The sequence below is a fragment of the Mobula hypostoma genome, chromosome 3 (assembly GCF_963921235.1).
Source record: "Mobula hypostoma chromosome 3, sMobHyp1.1, whole genome shotgun sequence".
Classification (NCBI taxonomy): domain Eukaryota; kingdom Metazoa; phylum Chordata; class Chondrichthyes; order Myliobatiformes; family Myliobatidae; genus Mobula; species Mobula hypostoma.
In genome coordinates this window covers 177,686,905-177,702,231 of record NC_086099.1, presented here as the reverse complement: position 1 = coordinate 177,702,231, position 15,327 = coordinate 177,686,905, and the positions used below count along the sequence as shown (strand labels likewise).

At 42.1% G+C, this 15,327-nt stretch overlaps 1 protein-coding gene across 9 annotated transcripts in view; it reads right to left on the bottom strand.

Annotated features, from left to right (window-relative positions):
* Positions 1-15,327, bottom strand: part of adam22 (ADAM metallopeptidase domain 22) — a 356,035-nt gene that overhangs the window by 205,535 nt on the left and 135,173 nt on the right. For all 9 annotated transcript variants that reach the window (XM_063044159.1, XM_063044161.1, XM_063044160.1 and 6 more), the window contains exon 7: positions 2,373-2,442. In XM_063044159.1, the coding sequence (XP_062900229.1) occupies positions 2,373-2,442 (70 nt within the window). The remainder of the gene's footprint in view (positions 1-2,372; positions 2,443-15,327) is intronic.

The window sequence follows — 15,327 nt, the reverse complement described above, 5'->3', positions numbered from 1 at the left end:
CTAATTGGCACTCTTTGATGACGGCTTCACAAACCTTCAATTTGTCAAGATAATTTCCTTTGCCTGAAACAATTTACCCCGATATTATTTTCATATGCTCTCTTGCCACATCCTTAGTAACAAATTTGGGCCAAGACCCTTCATTGGGACTGGAAAGGAAGGAGGAAAAGACCAGAATAAGGCGGGGGGAGGGGAAGGAGTATCAACAAGAAGGTGATAGGTGATTAAAAAAAGGTGCGGAGGGGACTTCTACGAGTCTGTGGTGGCCAGTGCTATCATGTTTGCTGTTGTGTGCTGGGGCAGCAGGCTGAGGGTAGCAGACACCAACAGAATCAAACTCATTCGTAAGGCCAGTGATGTTGTAGGGATGGAACTGGACTCTCTGACGGTGATGTCTGAAAAGAGGATGCTGTCTAAGTTTATGCCATCTTGGTCAATGTCTCCCATCCACTACATAATGTACAGGGTGGGCACAGGAGTACATTCAGCCAGAGACTCATTGCTCCAAGATGCAGCACAGAGCGTCATAGGAAGTCATTCCTGCCTGCGGCCATCAAACTTTACAACTCCTCCCTTGGAGGGCCAGACACCCTGAGCCAATAGGCTGGTCCTGGACTTATTTCATAATTTACTGGCATAATTTACATATTACTATTTAACTATTTATGGTTCTATTACTATTTATTATTTATGGTGCAACTGTAACGAAAACCAATTTCCCCCTGGATCAATAAAGTATGACTATGACTATGAAGAAGTGAGAAACTGGGAGGTGATAGACAGAAAAAGTAAAGGGCTAGAACGTGGACTATTCCACGTAGCCACTAAAAGGCAGGTATAGCAGGGCCCATGTGAGCCCTTGAGTTTGGAGAAAGTAGAGGAACCGAAAGCAAAATTCTTGAGGGCGAGGACCATTTCTGCCAGATGGAGGAGAGTGGTGTTGGAAGAGAACTGGTCAGGTTCAGTATAATTTATACTGAGGGTTTTTGCTGAATATTGTATTTTACGGCTTCTTTCTTTAGGGAATACCAATAAGAGATGAGATTTCCTGGAGCAGCAAGACTGTCGTTTGTCCCTCTAGTGATACTATGCAGCAGGTTTAAGCCTGTATGGGTAAATCTCATTAACATCAGGGTACAGTGCTCAACATCATGTTAATATGAGTTTAATATCAATAATCCCAAAGTGTGAAGACTTTTGAGAAGCTACAGGAGGTGTTAATGTGACCTTGTCAGTAATACCTGCATTTTACAAACAAATTTACCAAAGTGAAAGTGCTAAAATTTTCTCAGGCATGAGAGCTGACAATGATACGGGGAAGCTTGTGCTCTCCTTACAGATGAGAAACCCAAGGGGTGATTTGGCAAATACTTTAAAATCGTGCAAGTTCAGAAAGAGCAAATAGAAATTATTTCCATGGAGATACTTTGAGGAAAAACTGTCTAGTTTCCCCATTTCCTTGACAACAATCACCAATAGAGGTAATAGAGGTATACAATTATAAAGGAGAATTGTAAGGGTAATCTCATGGAGGCGTACAACATTTTAAGGGATGTGGATCGGGTAAGTGCATGCAGGCATTTTCCCCCTAACGTTGGGTGAGACTACAACTAGGGGTCATTGGTTTAGGGTGAAAGGTGAAATATTTAAGGGGAATCTGAGGGGGATCTCTTTCCCTCGGAGGGTGGTACAAGTGCAGAACGACCTACCAGCTGAGTTGGTGGATGCAAGGTCATTTGTAACACTTCAGATAAGTTTGAGTAGGTACATGGATGAGAGAGGTATGGACAGCTCAGGTCCAGGTGCAGGAAAATGGGACAAAGCAGAAGACCAGCCTGGCAAGGACTAGATGAGCCAAAGGCCTTGTTTCTGTGTTGTAGTGCTCTACAATTCTATGACTCCAGTAACACAAATTTCTACCCTTATAGCCACAATTTTTGATGGTGAGCCACAACTAGGAAGAAAATAAGTATAGATTCACTAAAGAAGGAATTTCAGAATTGTGTGCTTCTATCCTCTGTCAGGAATCTCAGCTTCAGCTCATTGCTCAACCAGTTGTGATTAAGAATATGAGAAATTAAAGGGTAGTTTTGTCTTTCAGGACAAAAAAAGCAATGTCAAATAATAAAGCTGTTATAGATCTGCCTGAACCAGGAGCAATCCATGTCACTTCCAAGTACTCCCATGATTTCATCACCAGACAGCTCTAACTCTCTGAGCAAGATGATACTGTAACAGAATGCGATGCACTGAACTGACTTCAACCTTTTCCATATATATTGTAACTAAAAAAAAATCATCTCAACTAAATGTACACATACCTTGAAAAGAATGAATACTGCAAATTATATTAAATATCACCATAATCTTACCTGCAAGTCGATGCTGTAATGGAACATCATGACCACCAATCTGGTAAACTAAATGAGACCCTGTTTCATTCTGTGGGTAGGAATAAAAGGCACAGAAATGAATTTAAATCCTTATAATTTTTTGGACATATTGGAAGTAAATAGGAAATTAGTTAATGGCTAAAAATAGAAATGGGAGGCTAACAATTTAAATATTGTCATAGATTTGTACAGCACAGAAACAGACTTCAACCTAACACATCCAGACTAACTTCTTTGCCCATTTACCCTGGAAGGTTTCTACCCTCCTTTGCCTTAACTACTTAAGTGCCTGTATCTGAAACGTAGTGATTATATCTAATTCTACTGTCTCTGAGAGCGTGTTCCAAATACCAATCACTCTGCAAAAAAAAACTTACCAATCAATCCTCTTAAAAATCCTTTCCTCTCACTTTAAACCATGCCCACTTGTTGCTGATATCCCTATCATGGGAAAAAGATTCTGACTATCTACACTAGTGGTCACCAACCCGTCGATCGCGATCGACCGGTCTATCTTTGAAAACTTTCCCAGTCGATCCCGAAAAAAATCAAAAATAAATACACAAATACTGTTGTAATGTGAGCATTATAAAAGTAAGCAATACTAATTAGGATAATGGCAATATAGCAATACTTTCGCTATGAAAAGTTGTTTGTAAAGAGAGACTGTTTCCGGGTTGCGTGGTTTTAGTTCCATTCTTTCTGCCCAGTGCACACGTGTGTGTAGCTCCCCCGCCATGCACCATGTTTTCAGCGTCGCCTGTGCTGCATCAAAGTGACCAATTAGATTAGATAAGAGTACAGACTGTCGCAAACATCAATATACAGAGTGGTCCCCAACCTCCGGGCCGCAAAGAATGCAGTGGTACGCGGTAGTCTGAACGCACCCAGCACATCTTTAAGAAAAACAGCAGCAATAAACAAGCTAATTAATTAGGTGCCACCCAGCACGTAAATGTCGGCCCAGATCAGAGGCGACACAATCGGCAATCATTCGCGATATCCTGATAGCATAGTGGTGGCTCCACGAAGGAAGGTGAAAACATACAAATTCCATCCAGAATGAGAAGAGGAATTTCTATTTACCTTGGTGAAAGACAAGTGTCTATGTATGTTGTGCCACCAAACACAAGCACCGACTAAAAGGGGGAATCTGGAGCGGCACCACAACACCAACCACCAGAAATTTAAAGACACCTACCCCCTAAAGAGCGCAATCTGTGCCAGGAAAGTTGAGGAGCTGAAATCGGGGTTGAAGGCCCAGCAATCGTTTTTCACAAAACATGCTGCTCAAAATAAGGCTGCTATTGAAGCATCATTTCGGGTAAGTCACATTTTGGCTAAACACAAGAAGCCTTTTACAGATGGTGATTTATTCAAGGAAGCAATGGCCATTACCGCAGAGACTATTTTTAATGACTTGAAAAACAAAAACGACATCACAACCGCAATACATAATATACAACAGTGACAAGGAGAGCAGAGTCACTGTCAGAGGATGTGAATATTTTTCACTACAGTTCGATGAATCCCTGGATGTAATGCAAACAACTCAGCTTGTTGTATTTGTCAGAATGGCTTTCCAGGATTTTACAACAAAGGAGGACTTCTTCACTCTTTTGCAATTAAAGGACAGAATGCGAGGTGAGGATATTTACAATGAGCTTAAAAAATATGTCTGTGAAAATGACATCCCCATTCATAAACTGGTGGCAATTACTACTGATGGGGCCCCAGCAATGCACGGTGTGCGCGTTGGTTTTATACCACTAAAAGTCAGTGCCTACTTCGGGTCAACTTATCTATGTGAAATTACATTTTCACACATGAAAATTATTAAATCTAAGTACAGGTGCTGACTTACTGACAGGCACCCTCACTAGGGTTGCCAACTTTCTCACTCCCAAATAAGGGACAAAAGTAGCAGTCAAATCCCGGGACACCTGTGTTTACCCCGAAAGACTGCCATGACCATGAAGCATTGCGTGGGCACTTGTGTGTGCATGTGCGTACGTGCCAATTTTTTTTCCATCGGTCAGTTTTGCTTTAATCTTCATTATTTCTACTTTATATAAGCTGTGTATTTATCATATCATTCCTGCTTTTACAATATGTTAGAGTTATTTTAGGTCTTATGTGTTATTTGGTATGATTTAGTAGCTTTTTTGGGGTCTGGGAATGCTCGAAAATTTTTCCCATATAAATTAATGGTAATTGCTTCTTCACTTCACGCCATTTCGGCAAGAAAGGTTTGATAGGAACGCTCTACCTTAGCGGGAGAAATACGGGACAAGGGCGGTCCCATAAGGGACAAACCAACTTAGCCCAATATATGGGATGTCCCAGCAAATACGGGACAGCTGGCAAACCTACACCTCATAGACTGTCTCAGACTGGCTGACTGTAGTTATGAGCCAAATTTCAGGGAACTAGCAGAAACTATTCAGCCTCAGTCATCACACTGAGTGCAACAGACAATTTTTATTCATTTATTTTTCATCGTGAAATAAAATTAAATAATGAATCTTAGAATTAAAGGTATATAGTATTGTAATATTCTTAAAGAAATATGGCTGTATGATATGCTAGTTACAGTGCTTTCTTGTTTGAATTAATTTGAAAGTTTGACAGAAGTATTTTGTGTTATTCAAATACAATTAGTCCAAATAAAAGGCCTCAAGTTGGAAGTACAATCTGAGCTGTTTTTTCTCCAAACGATTTAGTAGGTAGATCTTGCCTTTCACTAAGGTCGAGGTAGGGGATCTTGGGCTTAAAAAGGTTGGTGGCCACTAATCTACACAATCCATTCCTTTTATAATTTTATACCTCTATAAGGTCATCCATCAGACTTATTCTCACCAGGCAAAGTGACCTTTCTCCATAAAGCAAATCTTACAATCAAGACAACATGCTGGTAAATCTCCTCTACCCTATCTCCAGCACAAACACACCCTTCCCAGTGACCAGAATTACAGACAATCAAACAAGTACGATGTAAAAAGTATTTTGTAAATTTGCAACAGGATATCCTAACTTTTATACAGTATTTTATGCCCTGGCCTACAAAGGCAAGCAGGGTATTTGCCTTCTTCACTACCCTTTCTAACTTTGTTGTCACTTTCAGGGAACCTGGAACTTGAACTCCTATATCCCCCGTTCATCAACATTCCTTAGCCCCATATCATTGCCGTAAAGTATAAGTAAAATCCCTTTTAGACTTCCCAAAATGTAAGCCTCACAGACATCAGGAGTAAATTCCATGTGTCAACATTCCTTCCAACTTTCCATCTGATCTATCTTCTGCTGTAGCCTGAGACAATCTCTTCCTTTTCCACCACACTACCAACTTTGGTGTCATCCATAAACACACTAGTCATACCTCCTCTGCTTATATCTAAGTCTAGACTCTGTCTTGCCACTGGATCCAGATGGGAATTGGGAAGAGAGAGTGAGGCTGATGCTGCGCAACTCTCCCTCACTTAAATCCAAATCACGTGCAAGTCTCGACACCATCATAATGGTGTCGAGGTCCTCATCGACGTCAACGATGGACGAACAACAGTATATCTAAGTCATTAATATACTTCAAACACAAAAGTGGTCCCAGCAGCAATCCCTGAGGTACACAACAGATCAGATTACCAATCCCAAAAGCAATCTTCCACCATTACCTTCTTGCCTCCTATCCCAAACCTAAAGTTGGATCCAATTAGTCAGCTCACTTTGAACCCATGTACCCTAACCTTCTGGACTAGCCTACCATTTGCGACTGAAGTCCATATAGACAACATCTATACTTCCATCAATGCTCCTCAAATAAGCCAATCAAATCAAGTTTCATTTGCACAAAGCCATGTTATTTGTAATTAGCCCTTGCCTTTCCAAAAATACATACAATATCAGAATCAGGTTTATTATTACCGGCATGTGTCGTGAAATTTGTTAACTTAGCAGCAGCAGCTCAATGCAATACGATAACATAGAAGAAGAAAAAAATAATAAAATAATAATATTAATAAATAAGTAAATCAATTCCAGTATACGTATATTGAATAGATTAAAAATCGTGCAAAAAACAAATAATATATATTTAAAAAGTGAGGTGGTGTTCACAGGTTTAATGTCCATTTAGGAATTGGATGGCAGAGGGGAAGAAGCTGTTCCTGAATCACTGAGAGTGTTCCTTCAGGCTCCTGTACCTCCTACCTGATGGTAACAGTGAGAAAGGGCATGCCCTGGGTGTTGGAGGTCCTTAATAATGGACGCTGCCTTTTTGAGACATCGCTCCTTCAAGATGTCCTGGGTACTTTTTAGGCTGGTACCCAAGATGGAGCTGACTAAAGTTACAACCCTTCGCAGCTTCTTTCAGTCCTGTGCAGTAGCAAAAACCTCTGCCAGGTCTTAACTAACTTTTCCCTTGGTTCCCATAGCAACCTGGGATGGATCTCATCTGGTCCTGGGGGTTTATCAACTCTTATGTGATCCATGACATCCAAATCATTAACATAACTTGAAAAGTAGTGGATCTAACATCAATCCCCTACATAATACCACAACTCACCAGCAGACAAGCAGAAAAGACCCCCTTTATTCCCACACTTTGCCTTCTACCAGTCAGCCAATCTTCTGTCCCAAATTACAGAATAGTCACTGTTTCAAAGCATTCTCCCACTGACATGTCCACCACCCATCCTACTTCATTTCCTTGGATAAAGTTAAGTACCACCCTGTGTCTAGTCGATCTCTGTATTTCATCTCAAAAACTTTCTAGAATGCACGTAACTAATTCTGCCCCACGCAATGAGGCACTCCCCAGTCAATATCCTGATAGATAAAATGCTCCATACTGTCAACCTATTACTCTTACACGCTTCTGCAATTTGTTTAGGTGTCTCAAAGTTCAAAGTAAAGTGTGTGTGTATATATATATATATATATATATATATATATATATATATATATATATAAAATCACCATATACTACCTTGACATTCATTTTCTTGCAGGCATTCACAGAACAAAGAAATACAATAGAATCAATGAAGCATGGCCCACAAAGACTGACAAGCAACTAACGTGCAAAAGATGATGAACTGTGCAAATAAAACAATAAATAAGTAAGCAAATAAATAAATAATACTGAGAAGACGAGTTGCAGAGTCCTTGCAAGTTTGTTCATAGGTTGCAGATCAGTTTGGAGTTGAGGTTATTCACATTGGTTCAGGAGCCTGATGGTCGAACTGTTCCTGAACATGGTTGTGTGGGACTTAAGTTTCCTGTACCTCATTCCTGATAGCAGCAGCAAGAAGAGAGCATGGTCTGGTTGGTAGAGGTCCTTGATTATGGATACCGTTTCTCTAATTCCTCAGCCAAGTGATCATCGATGTCTTCTTGCTAACAGAAAGTATATGAGTTCTCCTTGGATACAGTACTGCTTGTAAATGTGTTCATGATTCTCAGCAAATGTTGGAATAATAAGTAGGAATAATAATAATTTGAAATAGTAGCAGGAAAAACTGGAGAGGCTGGGAGAAAGATGTGGAGGATAAATTAAGCAGGTGCAGTGGGCAGAGCAGACAGAGAGAGACAGGTTAGGGAGCATGGAGAGCTAGCAGGCTCAACTCCAAAGGCTCTCAGAGATGAGTCAGATGGTCCTGGAGCTTGGATCAGCATGTAGAATTACGATGTTATTGCAATTATGGGAAGGTAGTTGAGGGAAGCTCAGGACTAGCAGCTTAATGTTCTGAGATATATTATTTCAGATGTGAGAGAGGGAAATGGAAAAGAGGAGGAAGAGTCTCACTAATTATGGAGAGGATGTTCAATGTGGTAGTGGCACACTGAGTTTGGATGGGGTCTCAAGTTGGTTATTAGAGACGGTTTTGCTAACAACTGCCACCTAGTCATTAGTGATTGAGATGCATCATGACCGGGATACAAAGAGACATGTTCATGTTTGGAGCACACTAGAAAGGTGGATGGGCTAAAATAGATGAACAGTAAACCTAATTTCGCAAACACGAGAAAATCTGCAGACGCTGGAAATTCAAACAACACACACAAAATGCTGGTGGAGCGCAGCAGGCCAGGCAGCATCTATAGGAAGAAGTACTGTACAGTCGACGTTTCGGGCCAAGGCCCGTCGTTTTGTGTTCTATTGTGTTAGACACCACATCTTCATACCTGACAGGTGCCCTTTAAATTTTGAAGCGGGCTTCATATTTGTGGTGCCACTTGCTTCCACAAAAGTGACCTACTCTATTTCTAACTCCCATAAAGTTTACGTGTACATTCGTAGCCTGTAAATGGAGTAGATGATGGGATAGCGTAGAAGGAACTTCACTCTGTGTCTGACCCTGGGAGTAAATGATGCAACAGTACAGACCAAGTCCATTGTGTTGAAAGCACATACGTGTACCACCAGGATCAAAGACAGCTTCCAACCCACTAATATTAAACAGCCACCTTCTGTAATGAGATGGACTTTTGATTTCACAGTCTGTCTCATTATGTCCTTGCACCCCATTGTCTGTCTGCTCTGCATTTTCTCTGAAACTGTAACACCATGTTCTACATTCTTGTACTACTACAGTGCACTGGTGTGATAAAACAACCTGTATGGATTGCATAAAAACAAAGTTTTTCACTGCATTTCAAGTATGTGTGATAATAGTAAATCAATTTACATCACAGCTGGGTAGGAAACACTGATGCCCTTGAACAGAAAATCCTACAAAAAGTCGGGTTTACAGCGCAGTTCATCGTGGGTAAAGCTCTCCCCACCACTGAGCACATCTGCAAGGAGTACTGTTGCAGGTGAGCAGCATCCATATTCAAGAATCCATACCAAGTTCAGGAAAAGTTATTATCAGGCTCTTGAACCAGAGGAAATAACTTCACTTATCCCAACACTGAACTGTTCCCACAACCTATGGCCTCACTTTCAAGGACTTCTCATCTCATGTTCTTGATATTTATTGCTTATTTATTTATTTATTTATTTATTATTTCATCCATTTTGTTTCTTTTTGTATTTGCACAATTCGTTGTCTCTTATACATTGGTTGTTTGTCCATCTTGTTGTGTACAGCTTTTTTGTTGTCTCTATTGTGTTTCTTTAAATTTACTGTTAATTCCCACAAGAAAATTAATCTCAGGGTAGTATATGGTGACATATACAGTATGTACCTTGATAATAAATTTACTTTGAAATTTGAACTCGGGGTTTACTTTTACTAATATTCTATCCCATATCAGAGAAATGTTGCACCATGTAATGGAACTTCTGGACCAGAGAACACAATAGGAAACGTGATCTCAGAAGTGGCTTTATTTGTCTGGGAAACCACAAAATAATTTAGATGAGACAACTAAATAAATACATACAGAGCCATTGTACCAGGTGATTCTAAATCTCAGCCCAAACCCAGCAAAGGTGAACCTTAGCTTCTCAGCCTGAGTTTAAGACGGTGTAGCTGGTGCCAAGTCTGCTGATTCATGAACTCGGTAATACAGCGGTGTTTTTGCTCCAACAAGCAAGATAGAATTCCAGGCCTGACACTTAAGCTCAAAGGCAAGCAAAGCCTGTGAATTAATCCCCCGCTCGTGAACCTGGATAGCTAACGTTTCTGAAATTAAGTTGCTACTGCTCATTCCAACTTTGTTTATGTAGGTGTGTGAGAAAAGCCAGCGTGAGATTTATACTGGAACTTCATATGTATCACCAGTTTAAAAATAAGTCTGTAAAATCATGAAGTTCTACAGAAATGTCATGTATTTTCAAAAGAAAAGCTAAACTCAAACAGAACAATGCCTAGGCTGTGGGTGAAAATTCTCCTGTGCGGAGTGAGTAGGAGTTTACAGAACAGTGCAACAGAAGTGCCATGTGTGACTGCATTTCAAATCATCAGAGGCCCAAACAAAAATTGAATTTGGTCATTATTTTCAGCAGAAAAGCAGAGGTGGAATTACATTGTGTGCATTATGCACTAGAAGATTCTTCCAAGTCTCTGCTTGTTTTACTGGAATGAGACAGTCCGAAATGGAATAACAGAGGCAAACCATAAAGAACAAACAAAAGGAAATGGCATTTAAATGAATGAGTAATCGCATCAAAAGTGAACACACTTAAAATGTTTACAGAAACTAATCAATTGCCAGGATCAGCTATGCCTGAGGGGTTTAGGCTGTCTCTGTGGAATTTTGACCATCTTTGTTTGTTATGAAGAACACAAGAAAATCTACCCAGAGAAGGCTATCAGGCTGATCTATACAAGAAATATGAACACTTATTTAGTAGCTTTTCCTCGCTTACACTGGATCCCAAGTTCAGATAAGATTTTGTGCTTTCTTCTGTTAAAACAGACCTGGAATATTTATTTAATTCCTTTGCCATGTTATTATTTCTCTATATTAATTCTTCCTTCTCTCTCTCATCATCTATATTTGTCCTCACTAGTGTTTTCATTTTTACATACCTATAGAAGCTCTTCAAGACCATTTTCACGTTTCTCCTTTGTTTACCCTCAAACCATATTTTGCCCCTAGAAGATAGAACAGTGCAGGAACAGGCCCATTAGCCCATAATGTTGTGCTGAACTAATTACACTAATAGGGCCTCATCCCTTCTGCCTGCACATGGCCCACAGCCCTTCCATTCTCTGCATATTCACATGCCTATCTAAGCTTCTGGTAAATGCTTGCTTTATCAATTTCTTTGTCACCTGTTGCAGAATCCTAAAACCCAATCTGCAAGTTTACTGTTTTTCTGCCAAATTTAATAACACTTTAAGTCTAATACTTTCAATTTTTGCTGTAATCTATGGTTGACCACGTTTCCTGCAGTGTTTAGGCACACTAAAGGAAAATAAATGTGTGGCAAATCATGTAATTTTTTTCTAAATGTCTACATACACTGTCAAACCCTCTCATGTAGGTTCCCCATTCAAACTGTCCCTCATTCTTGCACAAGTTCAATTGTTTATATTGAATTCTCTAGTTTCAGATTGAATTACATCACTTTTTCAAGCTTGAGGTAAAATTTTCATCATTCTATGGCTGCCCTTTACTAAGGACCCCTCTAGTACCAGATTATTAATGAGACCTTTCTCATTGTACAGTACTAACCCTGAAATAGCTTGCTCACTGGTCAGTTAATAAATTTTGCAACAGAATACATTCCAGGAATTCATCCTTGTTATTGTTGGCCCTATTTTGATTTGTCAATGGACAGCTTTAAAATCAGCCTGCTTAAGAATTTAACAAAAAGATAGGCATTGTGAAAAACCCAATTTACGAGGACATGGATGGACCTGGGTTACGAAAGAGTCATTGAGAGGTGAAAAGGGAAAATTAAAGCTGATTCAAGCAATGGAATTGCCATAGGAACTATATTTGACAGCAAAATTCAAAAGCATCCTAAGATCCTCCTTGGTAGCAGAGAATTGATAGAACAATTTTGGAGGCAGGCATTTACCCTACACCCAATGTTAAGTCCAAGTTATGATATGTATTGCCCAGAACTCAAACTGTATAATCAGTTCCATTGTACTTGGCATGCAACTTGGTGCTATAATCAGCTATTAAAACTGATTTCTATTTATTTGTCATACGTACATCAAAATTTATAGTGGAACAATTGCTTGGGCCAACAACCAACACAAACTAAGAATGTTTTGGGGGCAGACTGCAAGAGTCACCGTACATTCTGCTGTCGACATAGCATGCCCACAATGTTCAGCAGAACAACACAAGCAACAACAAATTGTGTTGCGCTAAATTGCTGGGAAAATAAAGCTTTTAATTGTCAAAAGTAAGACCAAATGCCAGAAAACATCATTTTATTTTCAAACCTGACACTGGAATTTTGCAGAATCACAAAGCTAAAGCAGTAAACTATGTAAGGGGGTTTCGATTTTTATGTTACTGCAGAGGCTAATTAAAATGGCGTCTTTGTTATGTTAATCTGGGGAATGCGGCTTTGTTGTGTTAAACACTGAGAAAGTTTGCACTAACAGTTTGTTTTTGCTTTAGAGTCTGATAAGAGAGTGCTATTAACCAATTGGGATAGTTGTTATGGTTTTGGTGTATTTGAAGATACTGTATGCGCGGGGTTTTGGGGCAGAAGGCGGGAGAGCGAGACAGAGGATGGACGAGGTGCTGTGAGTCCGCTAACGGGGTCGGACCCCGAGCGGGACGTTCGACGAAGAGATGGAGACGGACTCGTGTGGAGCGTCTGTTCGACCACTGTTGTTGGTCCCAGGCGGCCGGTCGAGGTGGTCTGAGGGGTCGCAGGGTGAAGAAGAAGGTCCTTGAGCTCCAGCGGTTTTGTGCACGAAGAGATTGAACTTTGATAAGTATGGCGCCTTTTATTTTCCTTTTATATTTTATTCTCTTTTAATTATATAGTTCCAGTAATATCTATAAATTGTAAATCATTTAATTGCATCTGGTGTATTGTCTGTTATTTGGGCGGGGTGGGGTACCTCACACAGCATCCACACAAACGAATTATCTAGTTTGGCAGGGCCGAGGCTGTTTCCCTAGACGACAGCGAGCCGAGCAACCCTGAGGGTGGCCAGGGAGGGCTACATTGTGGGGGCTCGTCCGGGATTGAGTCTGTTGGTATGCTGTGTGGGTACCCTGTTTAAATCTGTAATGTGTGCCTCTGTGGGTTATTTGCTGGTGATTGCTGTATGCGTGGTGGGTGAGGTCTTTGTTCGAGTTCGGGCTGGCATTGACGAGTTCAAGGTGGCACTCGGAGCTGCCCAAGTGGTTGGGAGAGAGACGGAAGAGTGGTCTGATTTGTAGGTAGGGTCTGCGAATAAATGTTCTAGCTCTGGCAGGCTCTGCCTGGCACTTGGGATAATGTCCACCCCAGGAGGGGCGGAGGTGTGCGAGATGTGGGCGGAGCGGATCTCTCAGTTGTTAAATGAGTGGCAGTGCTCGGTTGAGGGAGAGCGACAGGGATTGGTTGAAAGTTTGAGTAGGCGGGCTGGTGACGGTGTTAGACCTGTCAGGTTCACTTACACCATAGTGACAGCTGTCAGTTATTTGAAAGGGGGGAGAAAGTTTTCAGTGTGTCTTTTCTGGCGAGGAGGGCGGCTAAATTGCTTGCAGTGCCAGGGGGATCATTTCAGGGGATCAGTTGTTCAGCTGATCAGAGAGGGATCGAGAAACTTAGTGGAGGGCCAGTGGGGGAACGGCTTGGGGTCTCTGGGGAAGCACGTTCCCAGCAATGTACCAATGAACTTCTGAAAGGAAAAGACCCTATTCCTGAAGGCTTAGAGGGGCCACGCCCCAGGGTGTCGCTATGGATAGAGGGAAGCGATGCTAAAGCTATCCTCGACCCCAGGGCACAGATCAAGTTGTTGGACAGTTCGTTTTACAACCAGTGTCTGAAGCATTTATCCTTGACAACCGCAAGGGCACCGGAGACTTTGGGTACTAGTGGCAGTAGTTATCCAGAAGACGATGATTGGTTAATGACCCTGGAGTTCATGGAGGCATTGTCTGGGCACCCAGCGTGTTGAGTTGCTTCTGAGGACGTGTGTAGCAGCCTTGAGGTGGTACCGAATTTAAGCGAGACCCAGCGGTGGTACGGCCTGGGGAAAGTAGCTGAGGGTGAGACCCACTTAGTAGCTGCTCCGAACTACCACGAGGGAGGGGAGTTGACCGCTGAAGACACCTCAGTGAGAGAGAGGTCGCGGCAACTGGACCCTGGTGGCGTGGAAGATGAAGGCAGCGTGTGTGTGGATTATGCGATGTGGTTTAATGTGCTGCATCTGGGGAGTGGATGTTACCAGATCCCGAGGAGTGCGGCTGTTGAGCCAAAGACGGCCATTACTAGTTCCCTAGGATTCTTCTGATCCGAAAAGATACCCAAGAGCATATCCGGAGCCCCTGCATCCTTCCCGCGGGGCATAAGGAAGACCATAGGGGAAGTGAAGGTGTGTGGAGTTTTGACATATGTGGATGACTGCCTAGAGCTTGGATTCGCCTGGGAGGACTACGAGGCGAAGCGAGTGGCTGAGCCCGGGCGACCGAAGCGAAGTGTCAAATGTGGAGGAGTTTTTGGTCGGAGGAGTTTGATGCAATGTGAGGAAAATGACCCGACATTCCAGTTGAACTTCCTGGTGTTGGGACAGACGGTGGTGGACCGGGGGATGGAAACCCAGGTCGTCAATCTGAATGAGACACAGGGAAGAGAGGGGATTTGCACCTCACTGCGGTCATGTACTGATGAATTAATCCAGCGAGAAGAAACAATGACCCACCTTGGAAGGGATCAGCAGAAACTCAAGACGTCCATTCAGAACAGATTGGAAGATTTACAAATTGGGGAAGATCAAGGAAGTGTTCTTACTAAGGTCAATAGAAAACCAAGAGCCCAGGGAGGGGAGTTTGACTACACTCCCGAGGAGGTGAAGAAATGGAGGACAGATCTCGGAAAAGGGAGGCGGACGCTTGAAAGGAACCTGAAGGTGACTATCGCGAGTTTAAATGAAGTGGAAAAACTGAATGTTGACCTGGAAGACGCCCTCAGGAAGAAACAACCGGAGGTTGAACATTCTTTAACTGCTGCTTTTCAGGTCAGGGTGGAAGAAGCTGGTGGGGTAACTGCGTCCCAGATTGAGATGGCCAGGAACCCTGAGTCGGAACTGCTGAGGCTGTGGCGAGAGTTGAAGGAGTCCCCGAAGAAGCTGATGTCTCGACTGCAGGAGGCTGAAGGGGTAGCCCCGGCTAAATGTTTCAGTTTGGAGAAACTCAAACAGCAGCTACTGATCGAGGGAATGAGGAAGGATACGGGTTCGAAGGATGATGTGCTGCACATGTGGTACATGCTGTCTTTCGCTAACTTCCCCGTGATTGAGGAAGAGACTTTTGGCCCTTCTCCCACTGAGTCAGGTGTAGTGGGGAGGGCTAGCTGTGGGCA